Consider the following 20,871-nt stretch of genomic DNA (forward strand, 5'->3'; position numbering starts at 1 on the left):
TTTTATAAACGTGGCAAGTCTTAACATGCTGAGTGAACCAGCCCCTGCCTGTGTTCTGTGTCTTCCTTCAGTATTTATAAATCAGGGAACTGCACCTGGACTACCATTGTAGGGTAGGTGCTCAGCTAATTACTAAGGAGAGAATAGCATGATTCAGGGAGAACAGTCCTGTAACTTCTCAACTAGGAGATGTTTAATATTAAAGCAGTGGGGTAGTTTGGTTAGATTTCATGTAATTAAACAGCTGCTCTGAGCAATTACTGAAGTCCTAAGAACAGATGAAAGAATTAAGTGAGGTAGTAGCAGAACAGCTGATTTTAAATCTCAAAGTAGTAGTAAGATACTGAGATGTTCTAAGGATGAACCTCTTTAATATGCAGATGAGTAACTTTTAAAGAATCTGAGTCAGACACCTGTAGGAACCCCCACACCTGTGAGGCACAAGGCAGGTTTGTATGAGGAGGGTGTTAGTGGGATGCTGACAGCTTAGGATCAGTCCAGATCACCACACACAGAGTAAGGACACAGCAGTACAGAGCTATTCCATGGTCCAACCCACCCTGGGTGCTCTCTGATGCACAAGGCTTTGGCTTTTCCATGAGAGGGGTGGACTGGAGGTTAGAGCTGCAGTTTGGATAACTGAGCTGAAGGGGGAGAAAAGCTGGAAAATGCATACTTTGAATGCAGAAGGATGGAAAATAAACAATGGTTCTCCCACCTACTGACACCTCAGCTTCTTCCTAACTGGTTACCAAGACAGTGGCACCAAGGAAAACAACTGGGAGGCTGTGCCATGCTTGGGCTGTGCGAGCACAGATACTGCTGCTCTCCACTGCTGGATGCTTCTGGCCACTATGACAGAAACAAAGTGGGTGCAAACCTCTATGAAATTAGGCAGAATAACACGTTTAAAAGCTTCACACATGCAAGTAAGTCATGTACTTGCTTGCTCAACAAAGATTGTATTTGAGTTTATTAAGGCAAAGCAGACAAAATTCTCAATCATGTTCTACTGAAAATACTGTCATGGATTAGAATGGTTACATCCTGCGTAGCCAGCCAGAGATTTCTCAGGCTTTTGTTCCCTTACACAATTTGTTAAATTCCTCGAGTAAAAAGTTACCTGTCTGAAGTCATTGCTTGAAGTGCACTTATTAAAAATAATAGTAAAAACCCAGTGTAACTTGTCCCAAGTGAGTCACTCCCCACCATGGCTGAACAGAGACAAGCAGTGATGAAGCTGAAGAACAGCACACTCATTAATCCGAGGACCTGAAGGCAAGGAATGCAATCCCTTATGTAATCATAAATCATTATTACTGATTTAAAAATAAGCTATTTCTGCCTTGGGAGGATTGGGTAAAGTAAAATGTCAGCAAAGCACTTCCACTTCTTGTTCCACAATGCAAGAACTCCAGAGGAAGTGCAGGGCCAGCTATGGAAGTGCTTTCTTAGGTCAGAAGGAAACTAGGACAAGGCTGCTGTGGGATATGAGGAAGAGCCTGAGCTGGACAGGAAGGAGAGGCAGGCCTGTGGGGCCAGGAGAGCCTGCAGATGTGGAAGCAAAGTCAGAGCTTGGGCAGTTGCACAGCGTGGGATTTCTGTTCCAGAAGAGGAGGCATGAGTTCAGTTTTGCTCTGAAATGCTATCTTCCCCATCAGTAGGGATTTCTGAAATACTATTAGAAGACAATGTGTTAGCTCTGGGATGCTGCAAGAATCCAGAAGCACCAGAGGTCCCTTGAGGTCTGTGGCTCACATCATGCCTGACTTGCAGCACCAAAGTTTATCCCATCACATGAGCTGGGACAGAGCTGTGTCCATCCCCCTGAGCCCTCTGTTCATGGCAGAAGTTCCCTCCTAGTCTTCACCTCTCTGAAGTGTGTGCTTTAACTTTAGTTTAAACCCCACTTTGCCAACATGCAGGGACTCCCTGGAGTGAGATGGTATTAAGGCCTGACTATCCAAAATCTCAGGGAAGCACCAAGACTCAGTCCCCTACCCTTCAGAAATGGTACTGTTCAGCTGAAATCCAGGCTTTTCTCTTTTCTGAAGGATTTAAAAGTGCTGAGGGAGCACCCATGTCAGAATAGTCATTATTCTTGACTGGTTCTTGTCTGGTTTCATTGACCCAGTAAAGCCAGAAAGCTCTGCTGTGCTATAGTGAAAGGAAAAATGTAACATTTTATGAGAGGGAGTTAAAAAATGTATACTTGGAAAGAGATCCTGAATCCAGAGGCCTGTGACTCCTGCCTGAATGGGCTGGAAGCTTCACATGGAATTCAGTTCATGCCTGTACTGGCTTTGGCCCACCTTCCTAATAGCTTTATTTAAAAGCTCCCTTTTAACTACCTGAGCTGTTTACTTCACATGTAGGCCAAGTAACAAACTGGGCCAAAGAAGGACTGAAATCCAGGCACTGTTACTGCACTGTGTATAATCAGGGTCAGAGGGAACATTCAGGAAAACATACCAGAGCAGTAGCGCCTTTGGGATGCTCCAGAAAGCTGTGCATTATCAGCAAGTTTTCTTCTTTCCTTGTGGAATCATCTAAGACACAACCCTCAAAAATGCAATAGCTCTGTCCTTTCTTACAGAAATTATTCTCAGATCTTTTAACCCCAAATACCTCCCCAAGTTCCTTCAGAGCACCCCTGCACTCCCTGCACCCAGACATTGTGGAAAGGTCCTGTCTCTTCCAGCTGAAGCTGGAGGAAAGCCTTATGCCATGGAATGCAAGGCTGCTGCCTTCCGGATCAGTCGCTCAGTCATTGGTGACTTTGGTCTCATCATATCACGTTCATGCAGGAGATACCTGTGAAAGGAGAAGTAGGAGGGTGAGGAGCACATGGTAAAGATGGACTGTTATGCCAAACAGGCTGTGCTGAGGCAAGCCCACACCTGACTTCCCAGCAAAGCAGATGTCAGCAGTGGCACTGACTGGAGCTGCAGTAATTCACAAAACCTTAGCAGTCCATAACACACATGGTCAACAGGATTTGGTATTCAAAACGTATTTGAAGACAGAAACATTTGAAAATCAACTACCCTGGAACTTACACAGATCATCCATCCAGGCTGCAAGAGTGGACTTTTGGAATTGGAAGCTATTGTACTTCTTTATCATGGTTAAATGTTGCTACATTTAGCACAAATGCTTGCATATAATTTTAGCCTTAAATTTATTGGTTTGAATATATTCATTACTTCTTACTTTTAGCAACAGTGCTACTTCCACAAATACTTATCAGGGGAAATACTCACCTTGCAAAGTTTCGTTTGGCCTTTGATTTAGAATTTAAAGCAGCATGGATCAACAACAGGCTAAAAACATCTCTCTGGAAAAAATATCAGCAAAATACAAACTACTAAGTAATTTATAATGTATTGCTGGTTCCAATATCTTGGTTACCAAACTATTAAATTCACAGGAAGGAAACATATAAACATTAAAAATAAATATCTAACCCTGCCTAGTAAGTGTTTGCAAACTGGATTCAGTCACAAGCACAGTTCAGCACTTCACAAAGACTGAAGTGCTGTTGATGAGGTAAGTGCTTAATGGGGGCTACTGAAAGAGGATTAAGTCACATCAAAAAGTCTTTTCTGGATCTCCTTTACCTGAGCATCACTGCCTCCCACTTGGACTAGTTCATAACGGATTGGGTACAGCAGGTCTACAGCTTTGTCACAATTCCCATTTTCAAACTCCACCAAAGCCTGGCACAGTGGCAGCCCCAGTCTAGGGGCCAGGGAAAGCTGGTGGTCTTCATGAGGTGCTCTGTAGAATGAACAAGTGGTTAACTTCCATAAGCCAAAGCATAAATAGGCCATATTTCAATGCCAGTCTGCCACTGCCTGCAGACAGGTTTTTATTTTTTTTACTGTACAAAGCCTGATGTTTCAGGTACTCGACTTAGGTCGTATCTTTTGGTGTGATTATGCTACTTTCACCTTTTTGCTATTCATCCAGCAATCAGTTTTTATTCTCCTGAATATACCCACAAAAGGCACAACCCCTCCTACCTCTGCAATAAACAGTTTGGGCTAGGACAGTAAGAAAACTGCAGTTTCTCCTCTGCTGACTCCACCAGAACATCCTACTTCTAGTCCTTTGTCTGGCCACATGCGGCCACCAGTCCTTGCACAGAGCTCCCAGTCATGACCTTACAAGCCATCTCCTTCTCAGGGCAGCGTTACAAAACTTCCTGTTTCTTTCACTGGGCCAGCCTTCATTCTCCTGTAGGCAACACTGCCCTATGTGTTTATCATTCCTTAAACAAACTGTGGCACCCTAGAAAGATAAAAGTGCACAACAGATGTTCATTTGAAGCAGCTTGAGACAGCCAGTGATTGAAAATGATGGAACAATTCCTCATTTGCACATTTTGTCCAGCATTGCCATAGAAAGGAGCCTGTGACACCAACCACCAGAGAGTGCCATGGGATATCTGAAAAATTCCCAGCAATTTTCCATGGCTAAGGCCAGGGAAAAATACCGGTGCAATGCCAGATGGGACTGATGTTTGTGCCCAGGTTGGATCACTGCTTTCTTAGTACATACAAAACACCTCTGGGGTATCATTTATACATTACATATTTGTGACAGATGTAAATTAATCCAATCATGAATATAGCCCTTTCAGCTCATAGCCTGCTTTCTAATATATTTTCTGCTTTATAGTATTTCAAACTACAGCTAAAAATGTACACATATATTATTAAGGCTAGGTGAAAGGAAGCACTGAGTGAAAGAATAAATAGCATATTAATACATGTTCATTAAAGTCTCTGTGGTGAGCAGTTTTCTATACTTTGTATATAATGACATATATAAACAATAGAATAAATAACAAAATTGCCGTTTTCTCCTTTACTTAAATGAGACATACTTAGGCTTTCTTTGAAAAGTTATTTGTTTTGTATTTTGAAAGTTAATTGTTTTGATAAGTATTCTTAAAAATTACAGTATTCCTCGAACCTACATATAGTCAGGAACAAATAGTGACAATTTCAGGTTCTCCTTCCTCCTTTTTTAAAGGCAAAGAAAGCAACAGATGCTTAAACAGAGGAAAAAAAGGGTATAGTGGGGGGAAGAAATAAGTTTAAAGCATCTATGTATCAACCCCTTAAAAAAAACCAAGGCAATTCACAGTCATTTAATACTAAGGGAACACAAAACAGTCATTGTTTGGATGTAGTATTTAAATATTCAACTTTTTCAAATATCTTAATTTGAAAGAAAAATATTCTAGTTTATTACTTTAGTAGTACTTGAAACCTAATTTCCTGCAGATGGACTTAACAACACATGAAAGAGTAGCCATTAGAATATCACTACCAACAACTGTTCTGTTATTAACTTTTTAGACCAGAGCAGAAAAGATCCACCACAGACAGCTGACATACTTTGTAGAATGTTCTTATTAATATACTTTAGTCCTTGTCTGTAACACAGCGTAGTGTGACCACACTAAAAGGAAACAGCAACTGCTCAGGTGGTGTCCATGACCTCAAACACAAAAGATTTCTGCTCATCAAGATGAGAAACCCCTCTAGATATTAATTTAAAAAATAAATAATGATATAGATCTCCGAACTGGATGTTGACCTGCTTAAACCAAATGTGTTCCAGTGACATGCTAAGGCAGGGAGGAGCACGTTGGAGCTTCAGCAAGCCAGAGACATCATCGCCCTGAAGTTCAGAGAGCTATTCATTGAACTCAATGCAGGAAATCCTTTGCTTACCTGGCAAGTTCCTGCAGAGTTGTTAAAAGCTCTTCGGTAGTTTTGTGGTCTTTGGCTCCAAGGAAAGACATCAAGAAGTGCACATCATTGAACAGAAGAATGTGATCCTTGGCGTGCTTCTTCGTAACCCCAAGCAGATCATTCCACCTGTCCCCAAGCTTTACACCTAAGAGTAAAAAATACTTCTCTAAATAACACTGCCACATGCAAAAGTGTGACTTTGCAATGTACTTTCAGTCACTCAGCATAAAAAGCATTCCTACTGAACTCAAGAGAACATTTCTTGATGTGGCAAGATTTATGCAGCAATAAGGCTCAGCTGCAGCCTGCCTTATCTGGGCTAAGCGTTTCTTGACTGTCAAGAGTTTCAAGGCATTATTTTAGTCTGCACTGTGTGAGCTTCTAGCTTTATTATGAGATTACTCATAATGTCTTGGAGATGCGGCTCACCACGAGCCATCTGCAGCAATCACAAGACAGAGGGAGAAGATGGATTTAATAAACACTCCAATACATCATTAGGGATTTAGCAGAACAGTGTTAAATACTGTCTGCCCATCACGTCCCCTGTCATGAACCCCAGTGTATAAACACTGACTTAAAAAGGCGAAGTGCCACAGAGTTAAAAGAGTACAAAAAGCCAGAAGCTGATATGCCCATACTAACTATTTCAATCAGGATCAAAACAGAAAAAAAAAGGGATCTAACTGGAAATTTACATCCAGAAAGTGCTATGGGTTTTCAGAGGCTTATGCACTTGATTGCTCAGCCTCAAGACCTCCAGGGACAATAGAACTGAATTTGTCAAAGAAGAAGTATGTGACCTATGTTAGCTGGAGCTGACTGCTATGCCACACTGGCATGGAAAATGGAAGCTCTTGGGTAGAATAAAGCTTATGGACATTATTAGGAACTTTATATTTATGCTTTTCTCAAGGTTCTTCTGAAACACTGATCAAGCTTGCTGTGTAATTACACTGAAATACTTCCCCAACATGGACACCAGGGCAAGGGAAAAAGAAAATTACAGTTATAAAAAAGAATGGCCAAAGGATTATCCTACCTTCCAGATGAAGCCTGTACAGCATCGAACTGTTATCAACTATATCCAGAATGCTTCCACTTGCCAGGCATGGCGGTGCAATCTGTAATCAGAAGCACTCATAGGCTTGCCAAGTGATGTGCTAGTGGAAACCTCCTCAGATTATTGAACTTATTTTCACAGTACTAAATTAATTTTATCCTTCTATTAATTCAAAATTACTTGTTTTGTAATAGTCCTAATTGCATCTTTCTTGAATACAGGAATTTGCAATGACAGAAAATTATATGGCTTTACATGTATTGTTTTTCTCAGTAAATATGGAGAATCACCACGGTATTTTATTTTTTCCAAAACTGTGCCATAAATATTACTTCACTTGATCAATGTTAGTAGATAGAAATCTGTCCTGCAGCTTTCTTAATGCTTGCAGTATTTTTACAATCCTTACAAAGATGTGCTCTTATCTAATTTGATATTGCTTATTTACAAAGATTGTTTTGAAATCCAGGCAGTTGACTTTGTACCTAACATGCAAAACCTGTTTTTTGTAAAGGTGACCTGACTTTATAGGAAAACAAGAAACATGGATGGAATGGAAATCAGTACCACTGTAGCCCTTTCAATCACTCAAAGTATGTAACACTCTGGGCATTTCCCCGAGAACTGCTGAGAAGTTGTTTCCCTAAAAGACTGTAATAGATGTAAACAATATTTATACACAGATCACACACTGTGATAGGTTTCAATCTCACACAGAAGGAAGAAAGCACACATCATAATCTTGCATGACCTCAGTCAAGAAAAAAAGGCCCCTACTCACATGCTTGTCATAAATTGTCAAAGCAGCTTCATATTCCCCCTGGAAAAGCAAAGGAGGACTACGTGGTTAATGTGCGGACACAGCAACCAGCACTGACTGGCAGCAACCACAGACAAACACATCAATAGATGCAATAATAGTTCTTCAGGACTGCCTGATCGAAACAAACTAAGTCAAAGAAACCTCAAGGTATTCAAAGCAGAAAAACCTGTATTTAATAAGGCAAAATGATCAGTATGTTAAGGTTTCATCTAAGAATAAGTACCAATACTTTCACAAGTTAAGCAAGAAGTAGATACATGAGGTATTGCCTCTCATTCTAATGGTCATTTCAGGGATTTTTGCAAAAATCAGTGCATCCCATGGTGTATGCAAAGAAATGGAAAAAAAACCCCAGTTTTAAGTAGCCTTCAAAAAGTTATGTAGCTAGGAAGTGGCAAAATAAATAAACTATTGGAATCCTGTTGAAAATTATGTTCCTTCTATGTTACTCTGCTTTCTAGCCAAAGGATGCTGCCTTCTCAAAGATGCCACATTTATCTCTCTATTAAGCTGAAGCCCACCAGTGCTAAGCATTAAATCCAAGGAAATTCTGACAGGCTGGGTAAAATTTCAACCATTTTTAAAGGCTTTAATAGTAAGGCTATTAATAGTAAGGATTAATAACAATAATTAATAGCATTAGCAGCCCAATTTAGAGTTTATGGCCTCTTTTTTTTACGGTCAGCAAATTTTTGGGCCAGAAAATAACTACTGAATTTGGTAAGAATTTTATTAATTTTTGTCTCAAAATTAGAGATCTGACTTCATCTTGCTATCAAGTAACTGTGCTAAATGTAATTAGTGAGACTATTGGATCTTCAAACATTCAATAATCTCACAGCAATATTTCAACATTCTTAGAAAGATACTGAAACTTTTGACCAATGCAATTAAAATTCTCCAAAAAACAGTAATAAAGGACTGCCACTTTGTAAATGTAGCGTTGTGCTATTTTATAAAAACATCCCTTTAAATAGATAAGCCCCCTCCTTCCCCCTGCCCAGTAAATGTTAGCTCTGCCTTTTAAAGAGCTTTAGATAACCTATCTGGACTATAAAGCACATGTATGAAAATATCTCATACCTTTTCAATGTAGTATAAGGCCCAGTGCCAGTAATTATGGCAAGCAAGCATATCACTTCCCTGAAGAGAAGAAAAAAAAGAAATTATTTACAAAGTAACTTCCGTTTTCAAGTTATCTAATCAGATTTCTGTTTCCTTCTTCAGCAAAACAAAGTACTTCAGAAGACACAAAAGAGACAAGACATTTAAATCAGCTGCCAGAACACCTTCTCATTTGGTACACTTGACCTTGCAGCTATTCAGGGCAACACCTCAAAACCAATGATGTGGTGTCCTCCATATCGTTTTCCAGATAAGAGTTGCACTTGGATGCCTCAGAATTCACCTTTCTTCAGCAGAAAAAGAAATTTAATCCACATCTATAAGAAGAGTAAGATTTCAGTAAGAAGAGTAAGTCTCATCTAAAATTTAGGCATCTTGTCTGAAGTAACTGGGCCAGAAAGTGGAGAGAGGAGGATATGGAGGCCTTATGAGGGCCACTTGTCCCAGCCATCTAGAACCCACCTCAGACAAAGAGGAATCACTTTTTAAACAAGTTTTACTACAGGCTACAGAAGTTGCAAGAGATGCCAAACACACTAGCAGCTCACAGCCGAGATGAATTTTTGCTGGACTGCGCCAATTTCACACTGTCCTTTCCAGCTGGCACCAGAACTTCAAATCCTTTTCCCTAGCCTGAAGTCAAGGCAATTGCAGTTCATTTTTGTGAATGCATTAAAAATAGACAAATGTAGTTCCATAATCCTTTGGTGAAAATTAAAATACCAGGAAGGTTCACCCCTCTCCTCCCACTTTCTCCCCATTCTGTAGTTGAACTTAATGGTCTCACAAGTGGAAAATCTTTATCGTCATACTGAAAACTGTAACAACCACTTTCAGGAAACACAAAGGTAAAGGTTTCCAATAAATGTGAGGGCCTTAAATAAACATTCTGGTAATCTTTGCTGGTTTAATATTAAATCACAAACCAAACCTGAGCAACAGAAGCAGTTACGTGCTTGGCATAAACACTTATAATATCAAGTTGAGTATCATACTGACATTCCAAATGTTATAGAAACAAGATAATGGAATTACCTAAACTAAATAAATTACTTAGACTAAATAAAACAAAACCCCTTCCCTGCTGTTAAATTTGAGCTCTGAAAAAGATTAAACTGCTAGAGAGAAGTGAGCTTACACTTCATTTTATTTGGATAAAGTATGAATTGCAGAGATATGAAACCATTTTAAGAAGCAAGAGTTAAAAAAAAATAAAAAAAATCAGTCCAAAAGTCACTGACTGTTATTTTTTTAAGGTATTACCCAAACTATCCCCTACATCACTGTTTAATTAAAACTAACATATTTCTTTCAGGAAATGGTTGCTCTGGTCTAGGCAGGCGTTGATCAAGTCTTTGAGCTCTTACTGACACACACAGAGCACCACTTGTGGGATTTTGGTCTCTTTAGGGCTGAGGTTTTTTGGGATACTCTCCCACGGGGAGTCTCACTTATCTTAGTCTCAGCCAGAGACTGCACTTTCAAGTCCAGTATCCGAATGCTTAACTTAAAAAATAAAACCAACACAAAATAAGCCTTTTTAGTCTCACTGTCCAGTACTGCTCTTTGGGTGAGGTGGAAGTCAGCTCAGATGACTCTAAAATAGACTCTTGTGGGTTCTAACAAAGGCAAACCTCACAGCCCTCAGCTCTGAATATAACAGACTTAATCACTGGGTAAATGCTGTCAAACACAAAATGAAACTTAATTTACAGCAAAGGACCACATAACAGACTTATTAACCTGTTCAATACTCTGAAAGATGGTATCAAACATGTTGGATAAGTTAACTGATACACTAGAAAGTAATGAGTACACTAGAAAAGATGTAAGAGAGTAATTTCTCTTTTCTTCACAGTTTTTCCTAAAATTCCCTCCCCAAAGCAAGAAAGTATTTTAGTGTTTTGAAGCAGTTGATTTGACTGTATCATTTTCCTCCTTATCTTAGGTCCCATGAGGAGATTTAGCCAGGTACCTCAACTGTCTGTCAGTACTTGCCTCAGCCTAAGTATAAAGCTTGTGAAAGAACCAGTGGTCACTTTATTTTTATAACCACACAACAGATCACAAATAGGGACAGTCATGTCCCTCATAACATGCCACTTCTTCCTGGTTAAAAACCTGCAAGGAGAGTAGGAACACCTCAGGGGAGGATTTCCTCCAACATGCAAACTCTCCATTGACTGTAACAGGTCTGCAGATAGGAATTGCAGGCAGAGGACTCAAGAACTTGGCTGCAGGAATTAAAGAAAACCTAAAAGGAGCTTTTTCAGAAATGTTTACCTTCCAATTATTTTCTGTTTCCTTCATGAATCTTAAGCCTTTCTCCGCCTCTGCTTTCATTTCATTTACATGAGCGATAGTATGGACAGACCATGCATCTGTCTGATTTATAGCCAATGCCTATGAGTGAAAAACAGAAAAACACAATGAACCTTACAAACTTGCAAATACAGGCATTTATCACTGCTTATCTAGAAACAAGATACTACTTTTTACTTGCTGCAAGTTAAGTACATCCTTGTACCACTCCAACTAACCACAGCCCAGAAGTCTGATTTGGACAGAAAAGGAAGAGAATGTTTCTTGGCTGACTTCACTTCCCAGCTTCTGCTGCAGGGAGATGAACACCTGCAAAACATTTTAAAGCGCAGGCTTTATGACTGTGAAATGACATCTATTTCACAGACATGCATCAATGAAAGAACTGCAGGCACAGGCACAACATATTCCATGATACAGTGTCTTGCAGACAACTATTTCTTTTCCAAAAAATTGCCAGCTCTGAGTATTCAGCCAATTCCTCTTCCTTGGCCCAACAACTCCTACTAGGCTTTTGGTGTTTTGCAAAGTTAGTCATAAACCTAGTAAAGGTTAAGTTTTAGGGTTTAGTCTCTATTGTCACTCTCAGCAATTTGATGTAACAGATGTTTTGTCAAGAACACCCATTGGAGATTAATTGTGTCTAAGACTCCTGGAGGGATAAACCTGAGGACTGGAGAAAGTCAAGTATAATAACTATCTTCATAGAAAGGAAAAAGGCTGGCTAATATAGATTCCTGGGAACATTGTTACAGTTAATTGTTCAACAATCCAGGAACAAAAATCAAGGGAAAAAAGAGAGCAGGAAGCCAAACAGAACTGATTGTCAAGAGCAGCCTATGTCAAAGCAATCCAACATGCTTTAATAGGAGTAAACAGCCAATCATACACATGGGAAGTAGCAGATAGGCTGATATATGGATTTCATAGGGGTGTTCTGATCCCATCTGACAGGGCATGCTCATAAGCAAGTGAGGGGAATACAGTCCAGTGAAACTGCATTGGTAGAGCAGAGATGTGAGAACAGTCATCAACAAGTCTCACAAAGCTCTGTGAGCATTTCCATGTTGAGCTTTATATCTTTGCTTCTTTGACTGGTAGAAACCACCACCCTATCTGAGAATTCTAAAGGCTTATAGCACCAACAGCAGGGAGTTTACCTCATGGGCAACCTTCTCAGCACGGTCAAAAAGGTTTGTTTCCACAAGTCCAAAAGAGTAGTAGCCCTTCACGTAGCTAACAAAAGGGAGAAAAAGAGGACATCATTCCTTTATAACTAGGTTTAATCCAGGCCTGAAAACACATACTAGAAAGAACACTTAATTCAGAAAAGTCCTTGCAGTGCAATTTACAAGGGTTCAAGCTCACAGTATATAGAACTACTAAGCTAATTCTCAGAGGAAATGAGTGACCCTGAGACACCAGCATGGCAAACAGTGACAAGATGCAAATCAGAATGGATATTCCCATCTCTGGATGAAATGCAATCACCAGCTACACAGAACGAGCTGCTGATCTCCGTAACAGTTGCAAGATGCAGAATTAAAAGGCTAGAAGTGAGACACTGATGTCACCAAAGCTATCTGAGCATCTCAAAGGCAATCTTCTGTATTTTCCCCAGTGCCCACAAAACCACATGAAGTGGCCCTTTAAAACTGGCTGTAAATCATCCCAATTAAGCCATAAAGGCCCAGTGTAAAGGAAAATTAGGGATGTTTTGTGCACCTGATTTATTTAGTGGATCAAGATGAATAGTATTTTTGGGAAGAAATTAAGAAATTTTGCCCTGAGTGAGGACATGATTTTATCCCGTGTGCTACACACCACATGCTATATTTGACAGCAGTGAGACACAGCTCACTTAAGAAAAATCTCTCAAAAACAGTGTCATGAGGGATACTGGAGACACATTCTATCTGTGGTCAAATCTGAATAACTTCTAGACTCTTAATTTTTGTCTACGTGTCTGTTTCCAAAAGATCATGGAACTTGTAAGTCTGACCTTAAAAACTACATAGTCCATGTACACCAGGTAGAGAGCAATTTCCAAATGAAGCATGACCCACCTGCTCAGTGGAACATCACGTGTCCAGAAAGGATAAACACGGGCAACAGAATCTCGCATCTGACGTTGATATCCCAGGTAGAAATAAGTGTCATGGGAAAATTTGAGGGCCAGTAGGTCAGTTGGGTGGCTCTGCAGAATCTGCTCCCATAGATCACAAGCTTTTGGAAGTTGGCTAGAAATAAAAACTTATTTCCATCACTGAAAGAAGGCACACATGCCCGCCCCTACTGTTAGTCCTGAACTCAAACTATGCTGAAAAATAGAAAATTCAGTACCAAATTACTTATTTTTTTCCTTGACAGAATTCTTGTCTTTTCTAAGCTAATAACTGGATTATCTTCATTTGGCACCTCTCATGAAACAAATCATGTTGTATCACTGTAATACATAATGAAAATTAGACAAGTTTAAACCATAAATCTAAACATTTTCCTACAGTGCTGAATAGTTCCTACAGGGACCCACCATAATTAGTGGAACTTTGTATGTACAAAGACACTCCTTCCCTCTCCTTCTGTGGGAATCAAATCCAGTGGCAGGGCTTCAGTAGCTTTCTCATTTCCTTTGCTGAGATGTGAAGTAAATATATGGTCACCCATTTGTCTGGCAAACAAATAATGAAAGTGAATCATTAGCCCATATGTTCTGCAATTTATAGAGATTTATCATATGGAATGAAGCAGTGAGCCTCTACAGCATGTGTGACACTCTTATCTCCCTGTTTTACAGGGAAAACGGGTTTTGACATAGGGAGACAAGAAAGAAGTCTATAACTTTCTATGAATCTGAGTCTGGACCCTACTGTAGCCAAACACTTCACTTCCTAGTTGTAAACCACACTGATGGATCTGTGGCACATTTAAAATGTGTAGTGTTTAATGCTAGGAAGTGGTGGCAATAGAGCATTTGACCTCATACAGTGCTGCTTACCAGCTAGACATGGCACTTATGGTGGAGAGAGAAATTCAGGGACAATCTGTGACACCTAACCCCAATCCTCTGCTAGATGTCAGCTAACATCACACACCACTACTGCCAACCTTCACTTCTGCCTGAAGTAGACAAAGGAACTCTTCACAGTCCCTTGAGCAGGGTGACAAAGGACTCACCCCCTGGCAAACATGTCCAACGCTGACACATGAAGCCTCTCCCGCTCTGTCAGTGGCTGTGACTTGGAAAGTGCCACCATGGCTCTCATGGCACTGTCCAGCTCCTTGTCGAGTCTCACGGTCCTCCCAGTGCCAATCAACTCCAAGCCATTGGCAATGACATGTCCCATTGCTGTAGGAAACAGCACAGCATCAGCTGAGCTCATAGTAAAGCCTTCAGCTCCACAAAACACCAGAGGAGCTGAGCATTTTCAATAAAACTGACTTGTGCACACGGGGGTCCAGGAAGTCTCCCAAGCCTAAAGTTCTCAGAAGGTTTTCATGACAGCTACTAAAATACTATGTGAAATGGAAAGAAAAAAGCACCATACAAAAGCATTTTGTCTGCTCTGTATTTTGAGGAAGTTTTACAGAATTCTATAAATTATCACTCTGACCTTGCATAAACAAAGTCAGATAAATACCAAGACAGCAGGCATTAATCCAGCACTTTTCACGCTCAGAATCAAAGGTTATACTCACTAAAGTTTGGATCTGCTGCTTTTAGCTTGGAGAGACATCTGTCAATACCTCCAAGGCTCTCATTATTGGTCCAAGTTGCATACTGTAAGAGAGACAGAGCAAGAAAGGCTTGAGAAATCCTTTATGATACTGGACTTCTTTTTGTTCTCACAGATACTTAAAACCAAGACACAAAAGCAAGGCAAATTACTAAAACACAATTATTGCATTAAGGTAGGTTTAGTGTAGTAGAAAAACAGAAAAACTGGGGTTGAATATAACTCAGTCACCAGCAGAACTAATTACCCTGAAACCCGGGTTTTTGTCAACCAGCTGATTTGCTGGTATCAAGTGGAACAAGCACACTGGATGAGGTTTTCATCACAGATGGCAGCCTTTGGCACAGCTCTCTGCTAAAAGGTTTTCCTGCTGCCAGCTAAAGGCTGAACTACTGTGGTGACCTGATTTTGACGCTCTCCCACCTGATAAGAAATTTAAATATCAACTACAGTAATGAGTGTTTCATGCACAAGTCCCTTCAAATCACATTTTCTTGCACTTTTCAGTCATACCTGTGTCAGCACAGCATCAAAGAGCTTACAGGCTTCATTGCTGGTCGTGGACAGGACAAGTCCAGCATCCTGCCAGGCCTGCACAACAAACAAACACATACATGGTCCTTTTACACCCTCATCTTCCAGGCTACACTGGCAAATGCTCAAACTGATGCTGCTCTGATATCTTCATCTGCTGTGCACTTTTAAAAAGAAAAATTAGAAGGACAGTGTGAGGTACAAACAAACCTTTTGTTCAGTTGTAGTTACATCTAAGACTCAATTAGGTGGACTGAGAAGTGAGACTAAAGAAGCCAACAATCACCAAGTGTAACAGAAGACCCCAATGGTTGCCCAGCTCATAATGACAGCACCATGCTGAATTCATTACAGCTGCTGGTGACTTCCTCTGCTACAGGCACACCTCATGTGAAGTAGAGATATGGTAAAATAAAACCCTGTTCTCTTATAATCTATAAATCTGTAATCTTCTATAAACAATAATGTTCTTCTGAATCAGCCTATAGACCAAACAGCCTGGCAGAGCAAATCCACTAAATCTCTTGAGTTAATCAACTGAAAGTTTCAATCACAGATTTATACACAAGCCTGATAACAATAAGCACATGGGAAATGGATAAAGCTAAAAAGCAAAACAGAATTGGGCTGCCATAGTTTCTAGTAACATAACATGACTGAGGCACAATATCTTCTGGCTAGCTGCTGGTAAATGAGCAGAGTTCATTTGAGAAGCTGCCCCAATCAGTTCAGCAGTACTTTAATGCAGTACACAGAGGACAAAATATATTACAAAAATACACATTATAAAACCAGACCTGGGGCAAGCTAATTCAAATGTCTCCTAATGGGGGCTTAGTCCTTCCTGGTAATGCAACAGTTCAGCTCTTCTCATCCTCCATTTTAAAGCATTTCCTATCTATAATAATCTGTCAAAATTTTTAAGTAACCAGGCAAAGACAACTTTGTTAATATGTCCTAAAACTTTCCCACTGTGATTGGATTAAAGGCTCACATTCCAACAGCTAAGGTAATTGAGTCTTCAAATTACATGCCTGAAAGAGTAGACCTGAATCTAAAATTACACATTTTCTTTACAATTCATGCTATATCCATGTTACTGAAATTGGCCAGAATAAATTTCCTAACACAATTTGAAGCACTAGAAAGCAGGAATTCATTACCTGCACAGGACATGCTCTCCTTGTTCTGTGGCTGTGGTGAGACTTTGCAACAAGGTCTTTATCCATCATAATCATACATATTCATTAATATATGCTTCTTATCTAATACACAGAACTATTTCCTAAAATGAATTTGAATGCATTTGCCTTTTACTGGACATTTTTTATGGTCCTGGAAAGTCATAAAAAGGGGTCTCTGGTGGTTGTATTCACTGAATGCTTTGATATTAAAGGTGACCATTCCTTGAACTTTCACTTAGGGCATGTGCTGTTGTTTCATGTTGTCGTGGTTTAAAACCAATAACTAAGAAAATTACTTATTTCTTGCTGTGAGATATGGATTAGAACAAGAGTAAAACAGGCATAAAACTTAAAAGGAATAAACAAAGTTTATTGACAAACTACAGTAATAAGAACACCAGAATAAACTTCCAGAAAAACCTTTTCATCCCCTATACCCACTATTTCTTTGTTCACACGACAACAGAGACAAAAACTTTGGAACTTAGGTGGTTAAAACAGTCCCAATTCTTGCTACAGTCTTTTCACCAGTCTTTGTAGAGAAACAGAAGTTTCTTCCTGTTAATTTATGGAGTTTCTCAAAAGAAAACTATTTTTGTTATAGTATCAGCATCCTGATATCAGCTGCCCAGAGCTGCTGTTATCAGAGCCCACCCCTCCCATTTTTACATCACTCTGAGATGTGTATGGGCCATAAGTCTAGGGATAGCATTTTTAAGGATGAGTATTCAAAAACAAGAAAAGTCTTCTTCATCTGTTTCTGTGAGCTTCACTAGACAACAGTTTTCTCATTGCCTCTCAAGGCTTCAAATCTCCCAGCACTTCACTATACCATAATTACTCAAGTTTACACTTTGAACACTTTATTCCTCCCTAGATACTTATCATGAATTAAAGGAGTTCTTTTCAGGACTTCATTGTCCATCTTCATAGTTTTAACAGAAAGATATTTCAGCTAAATTAAAGCATCTTCTTAATTCTCTACCTTTTCTGAAGCTTCTTTTCTTTCCTGTCACTGGCAGTTTATAAAGTCTCTTTTCATGTTGATCACTCTCCTTTTTTTTCTCTCTGGATAAAAGATTAATCCGCAAGTTTCATCTGGGTAATGAAAGAGTTAAAATCTTGCCCAGGCTGTTGTAGGTAGTTCTGTGGCCTCGGCCGGTGCAGGAACTGGAGCCGTCTGCGACGGAGAGTTCCCCATGGCTGCTCTGGAGAGTGTAGTCGCCGCCCCAGCCCGCTGCAGGCCCAGAGTCTCTCTCTTCACTCAGCAGTTTCTAGTGAATTTAGTTACAGCAAAAACCCTGCAGCCGAGCCAGAGATCGGCTCGGCCCGGCCCGGCCCCAGCCCAGGGAAAACCCCCCGCAGGGCCCGCATCTCCCGGCCGGGAGATGCGGCAGGCCCAGCCCTGTCCCCGCCGGCCGCATGGCCTGGGCTGGGAACGGGAGGCCGGAGCTCCGCTTTCTTCAGAGCCAGGAAACAAAGAGAGCCAAGAGAGCTCTGGTTTTACACTTTAAGGTAGGGTTCACAAGTTGAACCCACTTTTCAATGGCCTAAACTGCTGTCAATTCTCAGCAATGACCGATAATTGGTCAGGAGATGTTATAGATACATTTTATGCTATTGGCTTTTCGCAAATATTAAGATGAATGTTATGTGTATAAGAATGAGAAATTTTGTTGTATTAATATAGTTTTCTTTATTTCTGTTATTGATAAAATTTAGAAATAGTAGTATAATACATATATGTTAGGTTATGGCATAGTATTAAAATAAAAACTGTCTTTGTTTGTATAACCCAAAGACTGAGGAAAAAAAATAGCTGGAGAACTCCTGCATTTGTAAACTATCTTATCCAGATGAAGACAGCAGTGACCAGTGACCTCTGGGGGGAGGAATTTATTGCGTTCCTGGTATCAGAGAATGTAAATCTCAATGGCGCCAAGAAGATTGATCTATTGGGAAGGAGGCAAGAGAAAACTAAACAGAAGAACACCAAAGATCCTAAGAAGAATGTATGAATATGTATGAGAATTTATGGATATGTAGTAGAGTTCTGTTTTTAAGGGACAATCCTTTGTTAGTAAGGTGTGCTCTCTTAGCTGAATGCAGAGACACCCGGCCGTATCTGTATACTTTACTTTATTTTTCTCTCCTAATTGTTTTTTTATTAAACTTTTAAATTCTATAAAAATTATGTGAATCTCGTTTTTCACAGGAGAAAAGACTCCAGGCAGTTCCCAGAAACTTCAACTTTTCTTAAAGGTAAAGTAACTCCATGACACAGGTTTCTGTTGCTCTCTGTTGTATGTGCTACATAACTTGCCAAAAAACCACTGTAGTCCTTCTTATCTGTTTCTCCACTGGTTCCAGCCATGTTTATAATCCTGTGTGCATACCTTTAAACCCTTCTATCTTTTTTTGCCAGTTAGTCTTTAAGCTCTATTCAGCAACCTTGGGGGACCTGAAAATTTTTATTCTCTGTCATTTATCATCCAGAAAAAAGAATAAAGAGAAAAGTCAGGCAGATAGCAAGGTTAGACTTGCTACTTACAGGCTATCTTCTATGGTGCCCTGCAAAGTAGGCCAGGAGCCATTCTCAGGATCAGTCATCCAAAACAAGCCTTGTTTGGATCACTGACTGTTTTACTATTTTATACAACAGCTCAAGGTACTTGCCAAGCAGAAAATTATGTCCCATTCTGAGGGGACTTGATGCTGATTCACAAGAATGGAAAAGTCTGTGTGTGTGGGCACCAGAACAAACCAGCAGAACAAGGGTTAGCGGAAAATGGGCCTGCATCCATCACTAAGGACACTGCTGATCTAGCTGAGGTAAGTGTTATTTCCAGCCCCTCTGGAAAGCCTCTGTGCTGCTATGGCTACAGCCCACCTGACTCACTCCTCACTGGAAAACTCCAACAGGCAACAGGAGAATGGCAGCAAGACTGTGTAACATCAGGGATGTCACTTCTCTGTGTCACTATTAGCACATCAGGACAATGGGGTACAGGGAAGAACCACCCCACAGCAGCTTCTGGCTCCTAAGAGATGTAAAAGATGTGCTCCAAACCTAATCTGTCATTGCCAACTAGAACTAAAGTACTGGGACCACAGAAAAGGCAGCACCGCTTGTACTCTTGGACATACATAAGGGGTCCTACCCAGACTTCCTGGGACACCCTGGTCCTGGGGCTTCTCTCAGTGAGGCCTCAGACTGTGACTGAAGAAATCCAGAAGGGCGTGTGAGTGGGCAAAAATCAGCCTCAAGAGTCTGTAAGGCAATTATCAGTTCCCCTTCCCACAGCGGCTTCCTTTGGGCTCTCTTACACTGATCTCGCACAATCCTCTAACTCCAGGAGTCTTCTCTGTGATGTTTCTTGTATTAGAGAGTCATGGCCTTTGCTCTTCTCACTGCTTCTTGGTGAGACCAAAGCCTTGCCCTTTCCCCTGCTCTAAGATTAGAGTTCAGTCATGAGATCTGGTGACTGTTTATCTGTATTTTTTTCTCTGTTAGAACCTTAGTTGGCTCTGAGAATTGTGCTCTCTGTGGGCTGCAGTTAGCACCTCTTGAATTCCTTGCGTGACAGATTCCCAGAGCTCTGTCAACCATGCACCTGTCACACGCAATCTTCAAGACTTTGTTTTAACCTGCCACTGCCCTAATTAACCAAAACATTGCCATAAAAGGAGTTTATCAGAAAGAGAGCAAATGGCTTAATCAATAAGCAGCTCCTGTAGGTTGCACCCTTTGACCCGAGGCTGATTTAATCTAAGGCCTGACCCACTTCTGAGGCCCACGGAAAGGGCGGGTGAGTGCCGTGGGACCCCTGCGCTGGGAACAAGACCCAGAGACGCCCAGACATGGATCTGCTTCCGCAGTAGAAGCGATGAGACAGCGACCCTTCCCCCTTTCCAGATCCCAACAGCAGCTTCCCTCCTCCGAAACCCACACCAGTGTAGGAAGGTAAGCTCCATCCACAGCGAACCCAGCTTAGCTCCCCTCCCGCCACAGCCCAAAGCCCGTCGGCAGCCCCCGGAACCCCCATGGAGGCCCACCCGCCTCCCCTGGGCGCAGGGCACGGGTAGGACCGAGCCGCGCTGGCTCAGAGCCTCAGCAGTGCCCTCCCCTCGCAGCCCCTCAGCCCTGTCCTCACCTTGCAGCCCCTCACCGTGCCATCCCCCCGCAGCCCGTCACGCTGCCAGCCGCTCGCAGCCCGCCAGCCCTGCTCTTACCTTGCAGTCCCTCAGCGTAGCCATGGTCCAACCGCAGTGTCGCCGCCCCGCGGCTCCAACGCGAGCAGGGGCGGGGCCAAGG

General features: G+C 41.1%; 1 protein-coding gene across 3 annotated transcripts; it reads right to left on the reverse strand.

Moving 5' to 3' along the window:
• Positions 1-934: 934 nt before the first annotated feature.
• On the reverse strand, positions 935-20,869 carry TTC38 (tetratricopeptide repeat domain 38). Of its 3 annotated transcripts, none has more exons than XM_015627828.3 (14): positions 20,790-20,869; positions 15,352-15,429; positions 14,801-14,882; positions 14,279-14,450; positions 13,168-13,341; positions 12,262-12,337; positions 11,063-11,182; positions 8,738-8,797; positions 7,613-7,651; positions 6,811-6,892; positions 5,748-5,913; positions 3,621-3,780; positions 3,264-3,337; positions 935-2,814 (listed from the first exon to the last, which is right to left on the reverse strand). In XM_015627828.3, the coding sequence occupies exons 1-14, from the start codon at positions 20,811-20,813 to the stop codon at positions 2,721-2,723; spliced, it is 1,401 nt and encodes a 466-aa protein (XP_015483314.1). In that variant the 5' UTR covers positions 20,814-20,869; the 3' UTR covers positions 935-2,720. The 3 variants fall into 3 exon arrangements, with proteins under 3 accessions (XP_015483314.1, XP_015483315.1, XP_033370702.1); XM_015627829.3 differs by having other exon boundaries at positions 15,352-15,536; positions 20,790-20,853; XM_033514811.1 differs by having other exon boundaries at positions 20,711-20,809.
• Between the last annotated feature and the right edge of the window lie 2 nt (positions 20,870-20,871).

Source organism: Parus major, chromosome 1A (assembly GCF_001522545.3).
Source record: "Parus major isolate Abel chromosome 1A, Parus_major1.1, whole genome shotgun sequence".
NCBI lineage: Eukaryota > Metazoa > Chordata > Aves > Passeriformes > Paridae > Parus > Parus major.

Coding starts and splice junctions, on each gene's coding strand:
- TTC38 (XM_015627828.3), bottom strand. CDS start 20,813: ATGGCTACGCTGAGGGACTGCAAG. Junction 14,883..15,351: donor TTGATGCTGTGCTGACACAG/GTATGACTGAAA, acceptor TCTCTCTTACAG/TATGCAACTTGGACCAATAA. Junction 12,338..13,167: donor CGTGATGTTCCACTGAGCAG/GTGGGTCATGCT, acceptor CCCTTTTGTTAG/CTACGTGAAGGGCTACTACT.